The 23,513-nt window shown below is 33.9% G+C and overlaps 1 protein-coding gene and 2 pseudogenes across 1 annotated transcript; all 3 read left to right on the top strand.

Moving 5' to 3' along the window:
- Nucleotides 1-1,259: 1,259 nt before the first annotated feature.
- LOC133203257 (CAAX prenyl protease 1 homolog) lies at nucleotides 1,260-9,894 on the top strand (annotated as a pseudogene).
- Nucleotides 9,895-14,728: 4,834 nt separating this feature from the next.
- On the top strand, nucleotides 14,729-19,862 carry LOC133203256 (uncharacterized). The gene is made up of 5 exons (XM_061339074.1): nucleotides 14,729-16,937; nucleotides 17,025-17,365; nucleotides 17,534-18,184; nucleotides 18,342-18,993; nucleotides 19,207-19,862. The coding sequence occupies exons 1-5, from the start codon at nucleotides 14,729-14,731 to the stop codon at nucleotides 19,860-19,862; spliced, it is 4,509 nt and encodes a 1,502-aa protein (XP_061195058.1).
- A 469-nt stretch (nucleotides 19,863-20,331) lies between these two features.
- On the top strand, nucleotides 20,332-21,814 carry LOC133203295 (uncharacterized; annotated as a pseudogene).
- The last annotated feature ends 1,699 nt before the right edge of the window (nucleotides 21,815-23,513 follow it).

Here is a 23,513-nt window from a genome sequence, read left to right as displayed (position 1 = left end):
TACTTGTAGATATGAATATTTAGTGTATGCAGTGGTTATGTTACCTAGCTGTCTACGATGTTTGTAACATGTTATTTTTAGTTGGGCCCTCCCAATGAGCATGATTTGTCAAAATTTAAGATAACTCAAATTTTTTTGCGTTGCCCTGCAATATATTGACCCCAGCGCAATTCCATACATATGTTATTATGTATATTAATCTGTTACGCCCTATTTATACTTCTTAATAATTTAGAATTGTATTCGGCTTTCATGAAGTTTGCGATTCCTTTTTAAGATTCATTTCATGATGAACTAAATATTTTGTATAGCCAATCCTGTAATGAAGTTAATAGAATTTAATCGATTAAATTCTACAAAAAATCATTTAATTTTTCCGAATACTTGCATGCATGTGCCTCAATTTTTTTTTAAATTCTGAAATAAACTTGTTCATCTTGTTTCAATTAGAAAATGCATAATTGTTGCTTTTACTAACTTTTCCTAAAAACATTTAAAAACAAGTTTCCTATATACACTGTAATATGATTAACTACAATGATGATCTTTAAAAATAGTAACATAGGCGAATACACATTACTTCATAAACTCAGTTAATTTTGGTTTGCATTTTCAATTATGTAACTGCTAATTTTCAAAACCTGAGGAACGTACTTCCTATAATTAATTTTAAATAAGGTGGTCTAATATCCATTTTCAACGGTTATCAAAATTATCTATTGATTTAGTGTAAAATGATTCTGCATTATAGGTTCATTGTAAACATGTCAACAAATCTATCATATAAGTTAACAGCAGGGTATACGATTATTTACGATCAATATTCTCAGTATATATTAAAGAATGTTAGGTATTTAAATCGATACCTACATTAATCTTCAACCAGAGAGTAAATTAAAAATCTCGTTCAAATTTCACCTGGTTTTTCATCCTGACATTCCAAAGTCAGTCTGTCGGCAAAGTCATTTATAGCTCATTAAAAAAACTGTAAGTATAAAAAGAAATAGCTTGTTATGAGTTATGATGCAATGATTTACAGATGTATCAGGATAAATGAAAATGTATACGATGTCACAATACATGTTTTCCTTTACAATTTATTATTCCTCGTACAGAAAGTTGTATGGGAATCACCTCGTCCGTCTGTCTGGCTGCCCATCTAGCGGTCCGTCTGTCTGTCTCGACTGGTTTTCCGCATTTTCCTTTAAACGCTTGCAAAGCTGATTTATGTGAGTGGATCTTGATAAGATACAGACCAAGATCGGGGGCGACTATTTCTTCATATACGCCTGGGGATTTATGCTGGCTGTGTCACTGGTATTTTGCCAAATTCTTTAAGAATAGTTTAAGGATTTTAGTTTATCAAGTTACACACTGGATTTTGGTTTAGTTTTATGTAATTTTATCAGTCCTTTGAATATGTTGATGAATTGATGAATGAAATAAAAACGAATTTGGAGTACTGAAAATGTGGGTATTCTTCCCTCTTCATTTGAAGTGTACAAGAAAGACAATATGCAAAGATTTTCAATTGACCACAAATTAAGGTTCACAATCTATTTCAGTATTTTTTCAAGTCAAACTACATGTAATTTAACACTATATTTCCTGTTTCTAATCCCTTAGTTTCTGATCACCATTTATGCTGATTTCATTGCTCCACTATTTGACAAGTTCACTCCGCTGCCTGATGGGGAACTCCGGACCAAGATCGAACAGCTGGCAGCAAGCATTGAATTCCCTCTCACTAAACTCTATGTTGTAGAAGGTAAGGAGAGAGATATATCAGCTACCAATAAATACATAAAACTGTTAAAGCAGTATAGCGAATGAAAATTTAGCTCACCTTACCAATGCTGTCTTGATTCCTAAACATGCACCAAGAAATTAATTATCGTGTAAGACGTTTGATTTCCATTAGTGAACTCTTCAAAATTAGAGGCGTGTTTGGTCATCTGACTGGGACGGCATATGGTGTTGGGGATAATACAAAACATGCCAATCTCAATCCAATTTTAAATGTTAAATGTATTTGTCATTCCAATTAAAGAATAGAAGAACTAAAAGAGATATGTAAGAGAGCGAGAACCCTAAATTTATCATCCATTAATAAATAACACTACATTTCCGAGGCATGTGTATGGTATTAGATGTACCATACGATAAATAGATACATACGATTAACAATAGATATAAATTGATATCGTTGTCATTCCCACTCTTGATGTATAAAAAGATCACAAAAATAAAGTATTTCATTTGCATTTTGTTATTTTTGTTAATGTTTTGTTTGTCCCAGAAATCCCACGAGATTTGTACATTTTCCGACTTTTTTCACAGAAGAGCGCACTAAGAAGTATATCTCTTCCATAGTGGAAATAGAACATATTAGTGAGAAGCATATAAATCTCAAAAAAATAACTCACTTTTATTTTTATGAAACTAAAATACATATTAAAACTCCTTATCAACAGTCCACTTGTGAATGCATATTCTTCCTTTTTTGGTTTCTAAGAGTCATTTCATAATATTAAGTACTCACAAAGAAGGAATCTACAGTATTTGCCAAAGCATCCAATGCAGAAGGGCATTCAAGTTTTACCAGAACAAAGAATTAGCTCAATTTTTGCTTGCATTTAACGAAGGAAGAGCAGAAATAGTTTTGAATCTTTCAAATCTTAGATATTGGTAGTTGTTCATGATTTTTAAAAATTCATTTATAGCAAAAGTTTAAACAATAAATCTTCACAAATTTTCCCAACAAAAAAATGTCATAATATGCATTATAAAATCATGAGTGGAGTTCACAAGTTATCATTATTGAAAATTGTGTGCTAAATAAATATTTGAAAAGACTCATAAATTGATTTTACCTAAATATACATGTACATTTGTAGAATTAAAATTATTTATCAATTTCCGGATCTAAGCGTTCAGCTCATAGCAATGCTTAATTTACGGATTCTTTAAGAATAAGAGGATTGTACTGTATGACACACTTATTGAAGCCTACTCTCCAGAAAAGGAGGAGGAAAAAGTATGTACCTGTGTATCATCAGCTCTTTCTTTTTGGTTAGGCCATTATAAAAGAATCCCTAGATTGTCATCCCTGCCCACTTCGATTTTTATACCCCCCGCAAACGAAGTTTAGGGGGGGTATATTGGAATCAGCTTGTCCGTCCGTCTGTCTGTCCATCTGTCTGTCTGTCCGTCTGTCTGTAGACGAGATTTTGTCCGGACCATTTCTTGGAAACTGTTGCAAGAATTTGTCTGAAAATTTGTACACTTATTCTTTGCCATATGAAGGTGTGCACCTGGTATTTTCATCTTGACTGGATAATTTTTTTGCATTTTACAGGTGTTTTTTTCAATTTTATTATGTGGTTTTGTCCGGATCTGTTCCCAGAGACTATTGCATAGATTTGTATGAAAATTTGTACACTTATTATTTACCATATGAAGATGTGCACCTGGTATTTTCAACATTATTTGATAATTTTTCTGCATTTTACAGGTGTTTTTTAATTTCATTTTTATTGACTTAGTCATTTTGGGTTCATGTCTAAGGTTTGAGACATAGAATCTAGAACATCTGTACAAAAATGTGAACTACAGCTTAAAACTACTCATTAGAACTAAAAAAAATCACAAAGTATTAAAAACAGTTTTTAAATTACACAGCAGATAGTTTAATCCATTTGTCCCTTGGGAGTAATGAGTGGACATGTATCCAGTTAAAGATTAATTAATGAGTTCAGTGTGGGAAACTGTTAGGGCATCTCTGATCAAGCAGGTCTTATCTATATCTCTTGGGAATTGGGCAGAAAGAAATAAAGATCTCTGTTGTCTAAGTCTCTTAATTGTAATTTATGTCTGTCAAAATACATAGTTACTGGAACCAGCCTTTTATTTTTTAAATGAGTTTGATATAAAGGTATTAAGATCAATTTGATTCTGTATAATTAATTATGATATTTTTTTTTCAACAATCAATTTGCAGAGTGTCATATCTCACAAAGATGACAGATAGTTGCAAACTATTTTTTTCAATGTAATAAAAAACATTGTAATTACTAGTATTGATGTTTTATTAGGCTGCACCTTAGTTTCATTCATTAAAAAAAAATATAATAAGTAATTGAATTTTCACTCTAAATGTTTAAGCAAATTGTGAACACCTCTCACATCTAGAAAACATTAGTGATTTGGTACCTTCTCTGAAAAACCCAGCGGGGGGTATTTGTCCCTTTTGGACAGTTCTAGTTTAACTGCTGCTTTGATTTTTTATTTCTCTTTTTACAAATTGATTTGTCTTAATTCTGATAGGAATCAGTATTCAGCTAAACCATTTTTTTTATTCCACAATTGTCAGTGTAATTTTGACATCTGACATGAAGGTGTTTCAATCAGAGTATCAAAGAAGGATCAGTGGTTGTTAAAGATTGGAGAGGTTGCACAGTTGCATAGTAAGAGATATGTACATAAAATGAACTCTACAATGACATAGGGTTTTAATAGATAAAGCTATAAAGACTGATGAGGAAAAAAAGATATATACATGAAATGGAACTTTACCACTTTTATTTGAATATACAATGTAATACTGTAAACCAACTTTTATTCGCCGCGACTTCTTTTCGCGATTTACCGGGGATAAACTAGATCGCGGCGACTAATTTTTGCGATCAAGCCTTTTTTGATCTGTTGTTAATAGAAAGAGAGACTTTAAGAACCGGTTCGCGGCGAGAAATATTCGCAATGACGAGGCTCTCGCGAACCTCACGAAAATTTCTCGCACGCGAATAAAAGTAAGTTTTCAGTACATGTAGATAAATCAGCACCAATCAATGAGGTCAACAAAAATATCAGTACAGTGAATAAATATAATAAAATTTACCCACCTGCCATGATTTAAAAAGAAATTGGATGAGAATCTAGGAATTTTTCATTATGACCTTATACAGTGCCCACTGTCCAATCCGACAACTGTGCAATCCGGCACACTGGACTTTCTGACCTCATTTTTTATTCCCCAAAAATTCTTTATAATTTATATAGAATAAAACACTCTATATTCGACCACTGCACATTCAGAATTCCAGCGCTTTTATGTCAACAAAACTAGATAATTACATTATGATTTCACCTGGGTAATCCGAAAAATTAACTCTAATGTACCAAAATAAGCCGCTGGCCAGGTAACACAATTGTCACGTTTGGCCACAAGATTGGTCTACTTAGAGAGTAATTAATTACATGTACGAGTTTGAAAGTGTTTATGTAAGCAATTAATGATCAGTTTTTGAATTTAAAAATTAGGCAATCAGTTCTCTTTGTTGTTATCAATTTTATTCTCGCAATGAAAAAAAGCATCCACATGACAGAAAATAAAAAGAGTACAAGATATTAATATCGCCTTTTCATTACAGAATAAAAAATTCTAAGATTTTAAGCTTGAAATTAAAACCAAACAGGCATTCAGAGTTCTTCATAAAGCCATGTCGCAGAAAAAAATGAGTACGGCGAACTACTGTGTAACATGTAGACAATATACAATTTGAAAGCAACATGTTGTCTAATAGAAAATGTTTCATTTCTGGGTTAATATACACTGAATTAAGCGAGGCTGTGCACATAAAAGATTTGCTGGGAGCAAAAAATACCACTTTAAGTTGCTCATTTAATCTTAAAATCTATGTTTGTTTGATTAGAATTCAATCGCTATCGCAATGTTTTAGAGTTACGTCTCCCATTTGTATGAAAAGTCATGTGACGGTATTAATCGCACAGTTTTTGTTGAGAAGTAAATGATGGATAAAAATCGGAGAGAAATGTAGCGTTGGAAATAATAATACCACTGTGTTTAGAAGGTATAGATAAAACATTTACTTTTATTCCTACTATTAGTAAATAAAATGCTAAAAATTAAATTGCAACATATTGAAGTGATCGACAGTTTCATCTGTTTTGTCCAGTTAAAAAAATCGTTGTATATTACTACAGAGTCTACTAATGTTATCACAAGCACTGTTTTTCAAAGAAATGCTAATCAGCCGAAGGTATTTTTTATACAACAAAGAAACACACAATTATATGCAAACACTTGGACAATTAATTTCAAGTGTACTCTTAACCTAATGAAAATGATTTTTTTGATAAAGTCATTTGACACTAATCATAATGCTCAGAAATATTCAACACACTATCTAATCCAACATCGATTTTATTTCCCGCATGCAGCATGTCAGATAAGACAGGTTTCACTGTACATGAAAGGCTATATATGTAATTTGAACTAGAAAATTTTGCTACTGAATTCTTTTGCGTTGGATAATTTTGCAGAAATAATTGTAATTGATCACATATTATACACTGTACTTATTGTACAAGCATTTTAAAAGAAAACTTATTTTGAATGGGTTTTAATTTTGCCCTTTTTTACTCCTTATATGCAAAATTTGTAAAGATTATCCATTTCCAGGGTTGTCTCAAGACCTGGGAGCAGGGAAATTTCCCAGCATGTAATGACATAATTCCCTGGTTATTCTGGTATTCCTTCTAACCCCCTCTTACATGTAGGGGAGGAACCTTGACCAGAAGGTTCATTTCAAAGTGCCAATACATAAAATTGTGAAACAGCAGAGTATGTACCTGTTTATTGGAAATTTTAATTGCTTGGGGTCATCAAAGCACATACTCAATTGAAAAGATTGAAATCCTTTGTACTGTGTCAGTAAAACCAGTTTTTTAATTGCTGAAATAGTGAGATATTTATTCTTGTAACCATTTTAATACCTATTCACATTTTTGTATGTCGTTCATTTTCATGTCTATTCACATTTTTGTATGTTGTTCAGAGTTAGAGCTGTCACAATGAGCACATGCTCAAACTTATATATTTTTCTGACATTCCTTTACAGACTGACTCAAAAGAAGAGAAGGAAGTGACAGAAGAGCCAAAATCTGACGAAAAGCCAGCAGAGGAGAAGCCAAAGAAAAAGACAGGATGTAATACAGAGGAAATTCTGGCTGTGTTAGCCCATGAGCTAGGACACTGGAAACTAAACCATGTTCTAAAGAACTTCTTTATTAGTCAGGTAAAACTCATATTATTTCGAGGGAAAACTATCAATTATTTAATCTTTTGTGTATGTTATAAATTTTCTCTATGTTCAATGACATACTTGTGACAAAATTGAATTCTAGAAAAGAAGATTTTAAGATTGTTTACTTTTGAATATATATCCTCGTAATGTATAATATGAAGTCAAATGGATTTAAAAACATCGTGAATTGGTGTAGCTTTAGGAAACAAAATATTTTTTATTAGCTCCCTTGAGCTGAAAGCTCAAGTTAGCTTAGTTGATCACATTTTGTCCATCCTACGTCCATCTGTAAACTTTTCACATTTTCAATTTCTTCTGCAGAATCACGGGGCCAATTTCAACCAAACTTGCCACAAAGCATCCTTAGGTAAAGAGGATCACAAGTTTGTTCAAATGAAGAGCCACACCTTCTTTCAAGGGGAGATAATTAAGAATTGGTGAGAATTTTGGGGTATCTTATAAAAATTTTCTTCTCAAAAACCCCTGGACCAAAAAAGTTTCAAACTTATATGAAACGTTCTTTACATAGTATAGATTCAAGTTTATTCAAATCATGAACCCACAGGGTAGGATGGGGACACGGTGGGGGATCAAAGTTTTACATAGGAATATGTAGGAAAAATCTTCAAAAATCTTCTTCTCAAGAACAGCAAAGCCATGATTAGTCTTATTAATATGAAACCATCCTAAGGTAGTGGAGGTTCAAGTTTGTTTAAATCATGACCATGGGGTTAGGGTGGGATGGGGCCCAATTGGGGATCAAAGTTTTACATAGGAATGTATATAGGGAAAAATCTTAAAAAATCTTCTTCACAAGAACAGCAAAGCCATAATTAGTCATATTGATATACTGTAAGTAGTGTATATTCAAATTCGTTCAAATCATGAACCCCCCCTTCCCCGGGGGGTAGGGTAGGGCCACAATGCTCTATAAGAGTTTTCAACATGTGGATATATAGGAAAAAAATCTCAAAAATCTTTTTTCTCATGAACAGCAAAGTAATGTTAAATCACATTGATATTGAAGTATCTTGAGGTAGTGTAGATTCTAATTTGTTCAAATCATGACACTTAGGGGTAGGGTTGGGCTACATCAATAAAAATCGTGACACTTGGGTGTAGGGTGGGGTTACAATAGGGATTAATGTTTTACATAGGAATATATAATAGAAAAAATCGGAAGAACAGCTTGACATACTGACTTAGGTGAACATTGTGGCCCTTGGGCCTTTTGTTTCTTCAGTGATTAAATTACAATATTTCCAGCGCATTGAATGAAATAATATGAACCTAATTTACAACTGAAATGGAACATTTACAGTATTAAGTAAAAAAGATTTTTTTTTTATTTTCTAGCTCAACTTGTTCCTTTGTTTCATGGTGTTTGCCATGTTATCAAAGAAAGTGGTGATTTACTGAGCATTTGGATTTGACACGGAGCCAACACTTATCGGTCTCATGATCATATTTCAGTTCATCTTCCAACCTTATCACGAGGTATGTATTAATTTGTGAAATGTATCCAAATGCTGATAGAGGTTTTGAAGCATTGCATGGTCAGAAATGCATCCACGTCCTATTTTTGAATGATGGTCCAACTCATTTAAGGACAGATATGATACCAAAAAAAAAAAAAAAAAAAAAAAAAAAAAAAAAAAAAAATGAATGCCTAGATTGATATACATGTTTGACCTATTTTGTTTGTAAATAAAATAGATGTAAAACTTTAAAATATTAAGAAGTTATGAACTTTCTATGATCGATGTTCAAAATTCTACCTTTTTGCTGCAACCCCTATAAATCTATACAACTTTTAAATCACATTTTAAGACTTTATTGTGGAACGTTGAACAAAAAATATACCCGGGCTCAACTTATTCATTTTACATGAAATAAACATGGTATCGGTTTTATTTTTGATTTTTGAAGAAAGTTTATCATCTGTCTTTCATGTGTTCATTATGTGGAGGAAAAGTTGGTGTTTAAGAGGTGTAAAAACTGTGAGAGGGAGTGAATATCATTGATGTATCACATAACAGTGAGAAAAAAAAAATCAAGTAAAGAAAGCAATTACCAGAATGTGCAATTATAATAATTTATAACATTCCCAAGGCAATGTGATAGACTTCAAAGTAGATTCTTGGTACAAGGTAGATGCACTATGATTTTTGTTAAAAAAACCTTTTGGAATGAGAAACAATATAGATTATATAATTAAAAAAGTAATTGCGTATCTTACCTGAAAATGTTTCCACATGTATATGTACATGTAGTACTAGATTAATGACGAAAGAAAGTATCCCGAATAGATATGATTGATCATAAGTATGAAAATAAGTTATTCAGTAGTTCCTACTACTTTTAAGGATGGAAAAAGTTTGAACTCTTTAACAGATAAAATAGAATTGCAAATGATTATATATCTTTTGAATATTAAAGAAATCCAATATGTATACCTGTAAAAAATCTTCATTCCAGGTCCTGGGTTTCCTAATGATAATCTACAGCCGACATTGTGAGTTCCAGGCTGATTTCTTCGCGAAATCTCTGAGACATGCAAAGGAACTGAAATCAGCTTTAATCAAACTAAATAAAGACAATCTAGGATTCCCCGTCACAGACTGGCTGTACTCCATGTTTAACTTCTCACACCCTCCTCTGTTAGATAGAATGAAAGCACTAGAAAAGACAGACTAGCTTAAAATTTTGATTTAAAATTGTCTCCAGACTTTTTTATATTGACTTAAAGGTAAATTAATAAACTTTGATGTTAATTGGTGATTTATTTTATGAATAGTAGATTGTTACTAATGAAAGAACAACCCATGCTTACTATGAAAAAGCACACAAAGCACCCACATTTTGAGTTGTTATTTTACTCAGCATTTATGATTTATTATGAGGACACATGCTAAAATGTAAGTCACTCTGTCCTTTTATCGTCTTTGATTTGATGCAATATTTACAATGTTTCAAATTACAGACTGCATATTTACCATATATGGAGTACATATTCCTGGTTGATGTAGAAGAAGAACACTAATGGATTGTTCGGTCATTTGGTCAAATGTGACACTCATAATGTAAACAATGAATTATTATTGATACTCCTTGGTCACCTGAGTCACAAAGATGACCTATTACTCTTTGTTTTCATCCCTAGTCCTGCATTTTGTATCATCTGCTTTTGAATATTATCATCATCTCTGGAAAGGCTGATGAGAAGCATTTAATCTAGACCAATTCAGGTGTATAACACCTATGCTTAATGGAGGGAACAGAAATCATGAATTCCATAGTCTCAGCCTCCTTGGGGCCTGAGGGAAGGGGCCAAAACAATCAAAATTAATACAATCTTCAAAAGTCTTCTTACTTCCTGAAAACAAACAGTAAAACTGTTGGTATTTTGAGTAGGAGCAGTATATCTTTTACAGAAACTGAATTTGATGACCCATAGGTTCAAGCTTCAGACCCGAGTTTGGGGCTCAATTAGCCATTTATTGAAGTTTTTTTTTAATCTTAGATAATTGTTCTCTTTACCCTTGATAACCAATTACACGAATCCCATGCGCGGATCTAGAGGGGGGTCTATACCCACTTGAATTTGCAGAGTTATTAAATGTTTATACTTCAGCAAATAAAAAATGGCTCTTGACCCCCCCCCCCCCCTTCGCTACAAATAAGGTTTTCATGTCTGGGGACGTGCATTTGGTTTTTTGTTTGGTTTGGTTTTTCGCTTGTCAAGAAGAAATTTCTGGGTTGGAAATTTTTTGACTCGGGTGGATTGCCCCTCCGCCGTATATAAAAATACTAAAGGTCTTGTAAACACACAGAATGCCCCGCTTATAGGGAGATTTTCAACGTTGATACAGCATTACCACTAAAATTTATGCAAGAGACAGTTCAGGGAGATGTAGATCAGCAAGTCTCTTACGTTACACCTATATGTGCCATTCGTCAGGTGCCTGTGGTATATAAAATGGTACTTAACAAAAACGGAAAATGATTTTAGATATCGGAATATGGTACGACATGCTAGTAGGAATTAATGTATTTTTGATGCGTAATCGTGAATACATGTATGTCTAAATTTTCAGAAGGGGGTGGGGGTTAACGTCCCATTCATCAGGTGCATGTGAAAATAATTTCAGTTGCAAAAATTATCTCTCAATTTTGTGTTAAAGGATTCTGAATTATATGTTCACAGTAAATACATAATTATCATGAACATACGATTATTTATTATCAATATGCCACAGGCACTTGTTTCGTATACGGGGCACCCACCATAAATAGTTGGTGACCCGTATAAGAAAGAAGTGCCTATGCATATACTCAGTATATTTGAGTAGGGCAGTATTTAAATCGATACCTATATTTATCTCTAAACAGGAAGTCAATTACAGATCTCGTTTAGTCTCACCTGTGTTCTCATTCTAACATTCCAAAGTCTGTCAACAAAGTCATTTACAGGTCATTCAAAAAAGCTGTAAGTATAAAGCATTTCAAATAATCGACGTCAGTTTTTCGAGGTGACGTAAGTCAGCCTCGTATGTCAGCCTGCAGTTCAATGGCGCCCATTTGTAATCACTACCATTTACAAAATCATTCTGTTTTTCAATGTAAGAAATTTTTCGCCAGATATGCTAATGCAGTGTAAAAGCTGTTCCAATTCACTTTGAAAATGATATAGGATCCATATCTGTTCACTCAAAAATAATCGAGTTTAAGAAGAATTTATGAAATCTTAACTTTTAACCTTTCGATATAAAACAAAGTCCACAACTCAGAAGAAATCTCAGACTGGTGTTTGGGTTCGTAGAGAAGATCACAATTATTTTTTATTTGTCAACGTTTTAACCCACCATCTATAAAAAAGCAGAAATGGATTGTACAAAAGAAAACCTCTGATGTCGTATTCATTCGCATTTTCTATCGTACGAAAGAGGCAGGTGATCACCGCCATTGAAGCCAGGGATTCCTGGCTTGAGTGAAGCGCCATCTATCGCCGCTGCTCGACGATACAGCATGGGAAATAATCATACAATAATGCGATCTGCTGATTAATGTAGGTCATGTAATGTGATAGGAGCTTACTGATCTGTTAATGTCCCAATTATAAACAGCAGTACGCCTGAAAATTTAGAATCAATTGTTTATTCGCATATCAGACAGGCAGGCCAGTCTAACTTTGACAGGAGAAGTCATGATCTACTTTTGGGGAATTGTGGGTAACAGAGAATCGCAGTAGTCTCATCGCTGTCTGAAAATTATGCTAATTAGGCAATTTATCTCCTATCAAAAAATAGTTCACATTTTTACCATGTTCCATGCTTAAGAACAGTTATATCTAAAAGCAATTTTATATCAGATTAAACATTAATTCCAAATTTGTGAAAAGTAATATTTCTCAAGCAAAAAATTTGTGTATTTACAATTTTGATACGATGGAGCGCACTATTTCTCTGTATCCATACGCGCCACGCTATCTTGTTTATCAACAAGGAGAAGATCATCGTAGAACATCGTGCCTGAAAGAACTGATATATTCTGTCAACAAATTATCTCAAGGTAATTATTTAAGATCCAATGTGTTTGTTGTACACAACCATACCCAAGTATTGCTTTTTAGTACAGTTAATTATGTTTTAATGCCGAAAGTGAATGTGAACATCTATAGTCTCCCATCGAAGGTGGCGAGCGCCATTTCCTGCGTTCTTTCATAGCCAAGTCCGTAACTGTTAGCATACATCAAGAAATAAATATGAATTTGTGTTTGTAAATCTACTGCTAATTCAAGAGTAGAACTCGATTGCTATTTGGAGAAAGTATTTTGAAATCAAGAATACATTGCTTTGACACATAACGTGAATTAATTAACTCAAGAATTGACATTTGGATCAAAATTAAGTTATGAACTGGTATTTGTAAATCAATTGCTAATTCAAGAGGGGAACACGATTGGTATTTGGAAATATTATTTTGGATATCAGGATTTCATTGCCTTGACACATGAACTTTCTCAAGAGTTGAGATTTGTATCAAGAGTTGATATATTTCAAGTGTAGAAATTTTCTTGGAACGATTTATTTGACGTGGAGTACATAATATGAACAAAATTATTATTATGAAATAATATAAGGGGAACTGTAATTAAGTTATGAACTGGTATTTGTAAATCAATTGCTAATTCAAGAGGGGAACACGATTGGTATTTGGAAATATTATTTTGGATATCAGGATTTCATTGCCTTGACACATGAACTTTCTCAAGAGTTGAGATTTGTATCAAGAGTTGATATATTTCAAGTGTGGAAATTTTCTTGGAACGATTTATTTGACGTGGAGTACAAATGAACAAAATTATTATTATGAAATAATATAAAGGGAACTGTGAGCAATATTGCTACATTTTTTTTATTTATGAAGAAAATTCTGAATTTTAAATAAGAAGAAAGTTCAATGGAACAATTGGCTTTTTTCAGCTTGTTCTTTTAGCAAAATAATTTGTCATTTACTCTTATCAGAGACTTGCATGTAAATAATTAGAAACTACAACTTGCTAACTGAATGCAAATTTATTTCTATCTAATTGATAAGAAGCTATCGCAGTGAAAAGGGAACTTTGTAATGGTCAAAGAATTTGCAAAGAACTGTCATTGTTATGATAACAAATCAAAACTAATCTAAGAAAAGAATTTCAACTGAAATATGATCAGAGAAAAAAATCAGGTATTGAATACATGAAATGAGCACTCATTTGAAATGCTTTAATATCGTTGTCATCAGATATGAAGTGTAGCAAGAAAAGAAAATTTCATGATTCAGATAGTAATCAAACAGAGAGCCCAAAATCTGTCAAGAAAAGACGGAGACATGATGCAAGAAAATATCCCGTAATTTTTAAATGTGTGTCTGCTAATTTTCATCAAGGATCAGATTTTTTCTCGGAATATAGCAGAGGTAAACAATGCATAGCTAATTCTCTTGTTTGCATTGCATTGAGTGCAATTAATAAAAAAAAAATTGAAAATTGGGATGCAAATGATATTCATTTTGTACTCGAAAAAGGTGACATTTTGTACAAGCATTCAAGAAAGACATGTCCACATGAATATCTTAACCCAGAGGACATACCTAAAAATGTTTGCATTCAAAATCAATTGCTTCATGTAACTACTTCACCAGTTTATTCAGGGGAAATACAAGCTACTTTTAGAGATAATGGTCCTTTCTTCTCACTTGCTACTGCATTGAATTTATGCTTTGCAAATACCAAAGATGGAGGTGTATTTATATGCAGTGGCAGTTCTGTTGCTGTATTCTCCTCGGGCAGTCGTTTCCAGGTTTTTGATCCACATGCACGTGATGCTAATGGAAATGTTGATGCAGATGGTAACTCTGTTTTGTTGACAGTCAACGGTTTTTCAAATTTACAAGCTCTTTTGAGAAAGCTCTCTGGGTGTGAGGAAGGTGCATTTGAATTGTATACAGTTTCAATTGCAAATGTAGAAATGATGCCTCTTGTTCAAAGATATGTCCAACGACAAGTTGAAGATAGATGTTGTTTAACAATGAATAGTATCCAACCATTGAGTGGGTGCCAAACATGTTGTACAGGAATGACTCAATCTCAGAACAACAGTATTAACTTATCTGACAGACAAGAGGAAGTGATAAAGCGATTTCATTCATCTGTTAATACAGGTCCATCTTTTGTATGTAAAAGTTGTTCTCAGATTTGGTTTAAACACTCGGTCAGGAAAGCAACAGGAATAAGTGAAGATTTCTTGCATCAGCATGGCTTCCAAAAGCAGGACATTATTTGTAACACCTGTCACACATATTTAAAAGCCGAGAAAGTTCCACCTTGTTCATTCATAAATGGTTTAAAATTCCCCTCCAAGCCACAAGAGTTGAACATTAATCCCCTCGAAGAGAGGCTCATTGCACCCAGAATCCCATTTATGCAGTTAAGGGAAAAGCCTCGGGGTGGCCAAATGAGTATCACAGGAAATGTTGTGAACGTTCCTGCTGATGTAACTTCTACAGTTAAAAAATTGCCTCGACTTCTGAGTGAAAATGAAACTATACCTTTGAAGTTCAAGCGGAGTATGAGTTTTAAGCATTCTATGGTTTTTGAAAGAATACGCCCAAACAAAGTCCTCGCAGCAACCCAATGGTTGATACAGAATAGTACTTTATTTAAAGCAGAAGGTATAGAATTGAATGAATCCTGGGATTGCCAAGATGATGAATCAGATGATGAAAATGAATTAAATTCGACATCGATTACAAATTCAGTGGAAGAAACCATCACAGAAGCTTGGACAGAGGAAGGTAGTATGGATGATAGGCCGACCGGCAATATGGACACTCTAATGCAAAGTATTGACTTCCGAGAATTTAATCAGGTTTTGAGTGTTGCCCCTGGTGAAAACTTTAGCCCTCTTAGTATATTTCAAGATAAAAATGCAGAATTTTTAGCATTTCCTACCATCTATTGTGGTGAAGCAAGACCAGACAACAAATTAAGAACTGTTCCTTTGCATTACAGTACTATTTGCAAATGGGAGTTAAGAAATGTGGATAGGAGATGTGCACAGTGTATACCAAATCTATTTTACAAGTTGAAAAGAATACAAATTAAGCAAATCCAGGACAAAGTCATGCTTGCTATGCGGAAATGCAAACTACAGGGTAAAAAATACACTGCTGCACAAATACTTGACTCCCAGACTGCGGACTCTATTGTTCGACTAAATGAAGGATTTCATGTTCTCAGAAATCTACGAGGATCACCCCCTTACTGGGAAAAAGCAAAAAAGGACATTTTCGCTATGATCAGGCAGCTGGGTTTACCCACTTGGTTCTGTTCATTTTCTGCAGCGGAAACAAAATGGACACCGTTACTTAAAACACTGGGAGAGCTTATTGATAATGTGACCTACACCGAAGAGGAAATCAGGAACATGAGCTGGGAACACAAAAGTAAACTCATAAAGTCTGACCCAGTAACTTGTGCAAGATATTTCGACTTCAGATTTAACAAATTCTTTGCAGAGGTATTGAGTCACAAAACAAACCCTGTAGGCTTTATTGAAGATTTTTTCTACAGGATTGAGTTCCAGCAGAAGGGCTCTCCTCACGTGCATATGCTTCTGTGGATCAAAGATGCTCCATCTGTTCAAACTCACTCATACGAAGAAGTAGCTCAGTTCATTGACAAGTATGCAATTTGTGAAAAGCATGGGGCAGATGATTTCCTGATAAATTACCAGACACATCGTCATGCAAGGACTTGTATGAAAAAGAATAAACCAATATGTAGATTTCATTTTCCCATACCGCCAATGCCTCAAACTGTTGTTCTTGCACCTCTAGATGATGATGATGAACACTGCTCAACAGCTGTGATGTCTTACCAGAAAATTGTAGATTACCTTAATTCATCAAAGTTTAGAGAGTCTGAAATTGAAATGACATTTCAAGACATTTTATTAGAATTGCAAATGAATGTGGAGTGCTACATCAGGGCAGTGAGGTCAACTTTGAAACAAGAAAAAGTTTTCTTGAAGCGAAATCCTAATGAAGTGAGAATTAATGCTTACAATAATGTTCTACTACAGAGCTGGCAAGCAAATATGGACATTCAATTTATTTTGGATGCATATGCTTGTGCTACTTACATAGTGTCCTACATTTCTAAAGGTCAGAGAGGAATGTCCAACTTGCTGCGACATGCCTGTGAAGAAGCAAGACAGAATGACTCTGATATTCGCCAACAAGTGAGACGCATAGGGAACAAGTTTCTTTCTCATGTTGAGATAGGTGCTTAAGAAGCAGTATACCTCGTACTTCAAATCCAACTGCGGCATACATCAAGGTCTGTGACTTTTATTAATACTGCTCCAATAGATGAGCGTGTTGTTTTATTGAAACCTAGACATGTTTTAGAAGAACTGAAAGAAAGCAGTACAGATATTGAAGCTGGCAATATCACAAGACTGTATCAACAACGACCAAAAGCTCTTGAAGGAATCTGTCTTGCTGATTTTGTGTCTTGGTTTCAAGTAAAGTATCACAAGGAAAACACCAAACAGAACACTTCAGAGGAGTTGCCTGAAAATGAGCCAGAGGAAGAAATTTCAGACGATGCAATATCTGTCACAATAGATTCCTGTGAATTTGCTCAAAGTTACATGTTCAGGAATGGCACAGAAATTGTCAAAAGAAAAAAGCCTATGGTTTTAAGATGGGTAAATTTCGATATTGAAACAGACAGCGAGAAACATTATCGTGAACTTCTGATGTTATTTACTCCATGGAGAAATGAAGAAAAAGATTTGATCAATAAATTTCAGTCTTTTGAAGCGAGACACAAGTCTTGTGAATTTTAAATTCAACAGAAGCTTTCTGAATATCAGCAAGGGGGAAAGGCTTTGAATGATATGGAAAATGTGCTTTTTAATGTAGATGCAGAGGATTTGTGTGCAGATTTTATTGCTCCAGGAAATGAACATGAGGAAGAAATAGACAGAGAAGAAGGATCAACACTCTCAAGAAAGTGGGGTTGTTTTGATCCTGGTAAACATGCACCAGATTATGACATAGGCCTTGAGCTTGGAATTCAACGAAAACAACTTGATGAGGAGATATCCCAAATGGGGGAAATGGAGGATATTCCATACAGAGAAATGTTAAGAGGCCTTAATCAACAGCAAAGGGAATTCTTTAATCATGTGTTACACTGGTTGAAAACTAAGAAAGAGCCTTTGTATGCTTTCTTGTCTGGTGGAGCAGGAGTTGGAAAAAGTGTACTTACAAGAGCCCTTTATCAGGCATTGCTAAAATTCTACTCTCACCAAGTTCATGAAAATCCGGACAATTTGCATGTTCTTCTCTGTGCACCAACTGGAAAGGCAGCTCATAACATAAATGACTCTACAATTCATGCAGCATTCTGCATTCCAGTCGGTAGGGGATTTGCTTACAAACCATTAGACATGCAACAATTAAATGTAATGCGTACTCGATACATGAACCTAAAAGTAATTTTCATAGATGAAATTTCCATGGTAGGTCATGGCATGTTTAATTTTGTGAACCTTAGACTGCAAGAAATAAAAGGATGCACATTGCCTTTTGGAGGAGTTAATGTTGTTGCAGTAGGCGATTTGTTTCAGCTAAAACCTGTCATGGATGGTTGGATTTTTTAACAAGCCTAATAAATAGTATGGTCCATTAGCAGCAAATTTGTGGAGAGACAACTTCAAACTGTTTGAATTAACCATAATTGTGCGCCAAAGGGATGACAGGACATTTGCTAAATTACTGAACAGATTGCGAGAAGGAAATCAAACCGAACAAGACATCAGTGTACTATGTCAATGTGTGAAGGCAGAGACTCCGGATATTACAAATATACCCCATTTGTTTACCACAAGAAATGAAGTACAGTCTTACAATAACAAGATTTATGATATGGCAGATGATTCACAGAAAGTTAGTATAAATGCTATTGACTGGGTTATTGGAGCATCTGAAGAAGCTGTAAAATCAAAAGTGTTAGCAAGAGTCCCTGATGATTGTGCCAGAACACTTGGGTTATCATCCATATTGTGCTTGGTAATTGGAGTTCCAGCTGAAATAACCAGTAATGTTAATGTTCAAGATGGAATCACAAATGGTGCGTCATGCACAGTAAAACTCTTTGATTATCGTGTTGAAGGATCAACAAGGTGTAGCATTATTTGGGTGCAATTTGATGATGACAACATTGGGAAGGAGTTGCGCAAGGAATATGCAAGGCTATTCAAAAGTGAAATTGAGAAAACTTGGACACCAATATTAGAAATAACAAGGCAGTTTAAAATTCAGATGAATGGTACATATCATGTAAAATGAAGACAGTTTCCTTTAAGGTTAGGAGCTGCCAAATCTATTCACAAAGCGCAAGGCTCAACTATGAAATCAGCGGTTATAAATTTTGGAACTAGAAAAAATGACCATATGCATTATGTGGGACTCAGTAGGGTTACCCATATTGAGAACTTACACATCACCTATTTGAATGAAAAAAAAATATCACTGTCACCAGCTGTGTTGGAAGAGATGAACAGGCTTAGAAATGAGGGAAAGATGAAAGTGTGCATTGACAATTTAGGAGAAAAGGACCCTCATACTACAGTTTTAACATCATTTAACATAAGATCGCTTCATAAGCACAAGGAGGATTTGGAAAAGGATGTCAACCTTATGGCTTCAGATGTATTAGCAATATCTGAGACAAGACTTATTGAAACTGATGATGCTGAGACATTTTCTATGCCAGGATATACAATGTATAGGTTTGACTCTCCACAACATTGCACCCAACGGCCATCATATGGTCTTGCTTTTTATGTTAAGGAATCATTAACTGTAAAGAAAATCATCAAAAGAAGAGAACAGAATGTTCAATTCTTTTCCTTGGATATTGAAATTCACAGTGGAAAGTCAATGTTATTTTTGTTCTTGTATATTCCACCAAAGACAGATTTGACAACAGTGAAAAACATGCTTCGCAATATGTTTCAAGACTGTTTAATAGATTCTGATCCTGTAGTATTGACTGGGGACTTCAATATTGACAATCTATCACCACAAACAGGTAATATCATCAAATTTATGTCTGAATTTAATCTCAATACCTGCCAACAGGATCTACAACTGACTATGGATCTGCACTTGATCACATATATACAAACGTTCTAGAATCTCATATTCAAAGTTGGGGGACACTTGAGGCTTACTTTTCAGATCATAAGCCCCTGTATATTGCATTGAAATAAATATTTCAAGTTCTTAGAAACTTGTCCATGTTATGCACTGATTAAGTCTTAAACTACCCACCCTGATTAGAATGCTAACACTCTATTTAAGTGATTCTCGTTTAAGGATGGGCACAGACTTGGGATGCTTACACATTATTATATTGTCATATGAATAGACAGTATTAGTTTAGCTGTATTTACTTAAGCTTGAAGATCATAGTAATGGTTCACTCTTCATACAACTTTTTCACATCCACTTAAATTTTTATGACAGCAATATTTAGGGTAATTTTTTCTTTCTTTCAAAAAATTGAACATTAAGAATATTTAGAATTCATTAAAAATTAAAGTAAGATATGGGATGAGGACTTCCTGTAACATAAACAAATTCGTGCATTTTTTAATTACAGATGCTGACAGTAGCAAAACTGAGAGAAAGCAAGGGAAATAAATCTTACTCCCAACCACTTAAAGTGAAGGTGTGTGTAGTTGGAACCATTCAGAAATATCAAACAGACAATGGGGAAAAAAGGAGTACGTCACAGTTGGACTGGCTGATCCCACAGATGCCGTGAAGGGTACTGTGTATGACATCACAAAACTGAAGACCCTGAGTTCAGATAACACTGTGATTGTTATGAACTATATCTTTAAAAATGACAGTGAACCCACAGTTATCATCACTAAGAACACAAAGGTTTTGAAGACAGGAGCCATGGAGGTTCCACATGGATTAATGGAGAAAGCTGATAGGATTGCGAATCCACCACCTGCTTTGACCCGTCCTATCAAGGATGTAAAGACCTCTCCTGTAAAGTCCCTGGTCTCTGTCAAGGGCAGAGTTGTGTCTGTAAGTATAAACTTGAATCACTCCAACTTCCTCTGTATTACTCTTAGAGGTTTTTACATTCTTTCATTCATTTTATTTCAACTCCTATGCAAAATTGCTGTGAAATGTTGCATACAGATCCTCCATTTCTATAATTTAATCCTTAGATAAATTCTTCTTCTATTATATTGTCAACAAAAGTGATATTATAAATATGCATACTCTTGTTATGTCTTTTTGGCTTTTTCATTTAAGGAGGACATGACGAAAACTGTGAAGGTGAAGGGGGTTGATGTTTGTGTGAAGATTGTTTCTTTAAAAGATGAAACAGACACCATTAAAGTCTCTCTGTGGAGAGACTTGAGTGATTCATCCATTGTGGGAAAGTACCTGTCCATTACCAATGTTGTCATTACAAGCTTTAATGAAGAGATATCTGTATCAACAACTTCAAAAAGTGTTCTTAAAGTAAGAATGCACTCTTACGGTATTTTAACTACATAAGCTCATTTCAAAGGCATATGTATGATAATGAAAATGTTATTTATATACAGTAAAACACACTTATAGCGAACATGCTTATAATGAATTAACTCTTACAACAAAGTGATTTTCATTCCCTGTGACAGGATACTACCTCTTTCTTTCATATTGTGCTGTACTGTTTTTAAGATTACACAATATTCTTTAATAAATTGGTGTTTATTGACCTGCTTTTTATTCAAAATTATCCTTGATTGTTTCAGGAGTGTGAGCCACCAGTTGCAAAAGTGCAGGGTTCTGCTATTGCATTTGAGAAAACAGAAATCCAGATGACTATGCAAAATATGATGTGCCACTTGGTATGATGGCCAAAGCCTTAGATTGCCCCATCAAAGACTTGGAAGGTGAAATTGAGAAGAAGCTTCCACTCCATTGCTGTTTTGTGTTCAAAGACTCGACAGTTGAAAAGATCATCTCCATCGGTAAATCTACATAAATGCGTTCCCTGTCCTATCCATAGAGATCTTCCTTTTCCAACCCTTGTGTAACTTTTTGATGTTCCTGTATCCCTGTATTTTCATTTGTTTACAACACATGGACAACTTATCATTAATTGCCTTTCATTTGATACTTGTACTAGAGTTAATAAGGAAGTTCATTTGATTTTTTAAAGGGGGATGTATTCTACCAGAATTTTGACTTCCCTCAAATAGGTAAACCAGCCTTAGAAGTGTTCAGAGGTGGATTTTTTTTTTATAATGAAGACCTTTACCTCATTATTTCCCATGTATTTTGAGTTGGTTTTATTTGACAACGGATTTGTTTACTGGTTATTGTAGTTGAGGACAGGTGGATTTTTTTATTCTACAAATCACTATGCATAATGTAAATAAGGCATTTTCCTTATACATTTGCTTGCCTTAAACCTGTGCTTTTCTCAAACTTTTTGTTTGATTTAAAATATACCATTGATGTGTTTTTGTGTGGTCGTGTATTTGTTACCTTTTGATTTCAATATGCCATACAAAGTGAAGCATGTTCTTTGTGACTGTCATTTTATTTATCTTTCAACACTGTTTATCATTTTCTTTTTTAACAATTTTTGATAGGATGTACAACTTGTTCATTAATTTTGCACCACAAATGATATCAAATGTGTTCATTGTTAAAATGTCTCACAGTGCAGAATTTTTTTTATCTGCTTTTTGTCTCTGCCATCATGTGCTACACATGACAAGCTAGCTCTGTCTTAAATGTAAACAAAATAAATTGACTGAGAAATATTTCATGTGAAACAGTTCAACAGTATTGCCATATTGCAGATAAACTGTTTTATACTGTATATAATCATTGACATTTTCCTTCATAAAACCAGTTCATACAAAAAGACTAGTGCATTAGTTTTTATTTAACCACAGTTGTAAGCTTGTTCCTGAATTTCTATGGCAATTCCTTTTAGAGCATGTATATATTCAATGTATATGGAGCATTGTTTCATCATTTTTTGAAAACCTGTTCACAGAGTTTTTTTTCTCTGTTCAAATTCTGATGATGTTTAATTGTAGCAGTTTCCTTGAAAGATGTTTGCCTGCTTGAATGAATGTTCATATCCTCTTTTTTTATGCTACTTTGCTATTTCTCATGTGCTATTACTCAGGCATATGTGGTGTTGTGTTCAACTGTGCAGATAAACCATAATAGTTACTTTTTTTAGCTATTACTTGACATTATGTATATATTTTTATCGCATTTTACATGTTCAATATCTTCCAACTTATAGCAGTACTCCAACAAAGATTTTACATTCTTTGCAGCTCAAATTCACAGACATATTCTGATTTCTACTGTGTACAGAAAAAAAATCTTTTTTATTGCGATGACTTAACATTGCTCATGTATATACCAAATAACAAGCATTTCCTGTAATCTTTGGATTTTTGGTGTATTTTGTTCTGCTGTTAAATTTACACATGACAAATTTGAAATAGATTGATTTTAGTGCTTATACATTCAACAAAATATATTTTTTCTAAATGGAAAAAAAAGTTACCAATCAGGGACCAATTTCCTCATACATGTGTGATAACAATTTCTGTTGTATACTCTATGTTTTATGTTTTATTTTCTTGTATTACTTGTATGTCGGCAAACTTGGACATGTTTGGGTAATAATTGATATTCTTTGAGGTGTGCTTGATTTACATTTTATGTATTTTACGTGAAGTTGAGAAATTGCTACCATTAAAAAGCCACTTCACAAATATGTTTAGTAAATGATAG

This window comes from Saccostrea echinata, unplaced genomic scaffold (genome assembly GCF_033153115.1).
Source record: "Saccostrea echinata isolate AGI-Se365-2 ecotype Australia unplaced genomic scaffold, CSIRO_AGI_Sech_v1 ptg000049l, whole genome shotgun sequence".
Taxonomy (NCBI): domain Eukaryota; kingdom Metazoa; phylum Mollusca; class Bivalvia; order Ostreida; family Ostreidae; genus Saccostrea; species Saccostrea echinata.
The sequence above is the reverse complement of the archived record's forward strand: the minus strand, read 5'-3'. Positions and strand labels throughout refer to the sequence as shown.

Excerpts from the sequence above, each read along its gene's own strand:
- LOC133203256 (XM_061339074.1), top strand. The coding sequence starts at position 14,729 with ATGACTCAATCTCAGAACAACAGTATTAACTTATCTGACAGACAAGAG. Across the intron at positions 18,185-18,341 it reads TCATAGATGAAATTTCCATG|TATGGTCCATTAGCAGCAAA; the intron begins GTAGGTCATGGC and ends CCTAATAAATAG. Across the intron at positions 18,994-19,206 it reads GTTTAAAATTCAGATGAATG|CTGTGTTGGAAGAGATGAAC; the intron begins GTACATATCATG and ends CACTGTCACCAG.